The sequence below is a fragment of the Tasmannia lanceolata genome, unplaced genomic scaffold, assembly GCF_043159265.1.
Source record: "Tasmannia lanceolata isolate RefF3 unplaced genomic scaffold, GAP_Taslan_0.1 ptg000011l, whole genome shotgun sequence".
In the NCBI taxonomy this organism is placed as follows: Eukaryota; Viridiplantae; Streptophyta; class Magnoliopsida; order Canellales; family Winteraceae; genus Tasmannia; species Tasmannia lanceolata.
The window spans coordinates 20,959,741-20,961,458 of NW_027518688.1; the positions used below are offsets into that span (position 1 = coordinate 20,959,741).

General features: G+C 42.2%; 1 protein-coding gene across 1 annotated transcript; it reads left to right on the forward strand.

Annotated features, from left to right (window-relative positions):
- On the forward strand, positions 1-1,513 carry LOC143886614 (endochitinase-like). Its single transcript, XM_077390662.1, has 3 exons — positions 1-459; positions 751-904; positions 999-1,513. Exons 1-3 carry the CDS (start codon positions 36-38, stop codon positions 1,366-1,368), a joined length of 948 nt encoding a protein of 315 aa, XP_077246777.1. The 5' UTR covers positions 1-35; the 3' UTR covers positions 1,369-1,513.
- Positions 1,514-1,718: the final 205 nt, after the last annotated feature.

The window sequence follows — 1,718 nt, forward strand, 5'->3', positions numbered from 1 at the left end:
CTCATGTTTCTTAAGCAACACATCTACTAGCAAAAATGAGGACATGGATCTTGGTTTTGTTCTCTTTAGCCTCTTTGTTAGGTTCCTTGGCAGAACAATGTGGGAGCCAAGCTGGGCAAGCTCTATGTCCAGGAGGGCTATGTTGCAGCGAATTTGGTTGGTGTGGCACCACCACCGATTACTGTGGGACCCGTTGCCAGAGCCAATGCGGTGGCGGTTCGACACCGTCTCCTACTCCGAGTGGTGGCAGTGGTGTGGGCTCCATCATCACTTCGGCCCTCTTCGAAGAAATGTTGAAGCATCGAAATGATGGTGCTTGCAACGGCAAAGGCTTCTACACTTACAATGCTTTCATAGCTGCTGCAAATGCCTTTGGTGGCTTTGGAACCACTGGGGACACAGACACACGTAAACGGGAGATTGCAGCTTTCTTGGCTCAAACATCCCATGAAACTACTGGTAGGTTTCCCTAGTTGAGATCTCCCATCTTCTTTGATTGATTTGTTCATAATTTTCTAAGTAATTGAAATATGAGGAATGCTATACTGAAGGCCGCCCTTGCAAAAGCCCAGCTATAAGATCCTCTATCGTGTGCGAAAGAAAACCAAGAAGAGAGCTCGAATCCCACCAAATGCAAAAAACACTGAAAATGACCAAAAATTCTGTTTATAAGTGTTTTACTATGTTATTTTTCTACTCAACATTGAACTTTAATTCTTGACTAAATGATCCATTAATTGATGTTTTAAGGTGGGTGGCCGACTGCAACAGACGGTCCATATGCTTGGGGATATTGCTTCCTCCAAGAACAAGGTAGTCCAGGAGATTATTGTGTTTCAAATGCACAATGGCCATGTGCTGCTGGTAAAAAATACTACGGCCGAGGTCCCATTCAAATCTCTTAGTAAGTTTCATCATCTTTTCCCATACTTTTGTAATGTTGTTTCTATGTATAATTTTCTAGGGGATTAACTTGACTTTGATTCTGATGCTTACAGCAACTACAACTATGGCCCAGCTGGAAATGCCATTGGGGTGGACCTTCTCAGCAACCCAGACCTTGTTGCCACTGATGCAACCGTTTCATTTAAGACAGCCCTATGGTTTTGGACGACCCCTCAATCTCCAAAACCTTCATGCCATGATGTCATCACAGGCCAATGGACACCATCCGCTGCCGACACGTCTGCGGGTCGCCTTCCAGGGTACGGTGTTCTTACAAACATCATCAATGGTGGAATCGAATGCGGCAAAGGCACCAACGATAAGGTGGCGGACCGCATCGGATTCTACAAGAGATACTGTGAGATACTTGGTGTGAGCTATGGCTCCAACCTTGACTGCTACAACCAAAGTCCTTTTGCTTGATTAGGCGCTTTTGATGTATGAAAATAAATGACTACTAGTATCATCTAAATAAGTGTCAATGACAATAATATTTTGTCATCAGTATAAAAATCCTGTGTAATCATATACAAGTTTATTGAATAAAACTACATAGATGATTTACCTATGTATAAAATCTATGAAAGGCGATTATACACTTTGGTTGTATAACTGGCTGATAGGGACCCTTAATTTTAAGGCGGTCAATCGGATGATAAGGCTAGACTACCTAGCTGGTTGTATTTTATCACTAATTTTAAACCAGGATTCTGAAATAATGAATTCTTTTGTTTTGGCTAAAAAAGGGATAGGAATAAGAAATTGTTTCACCT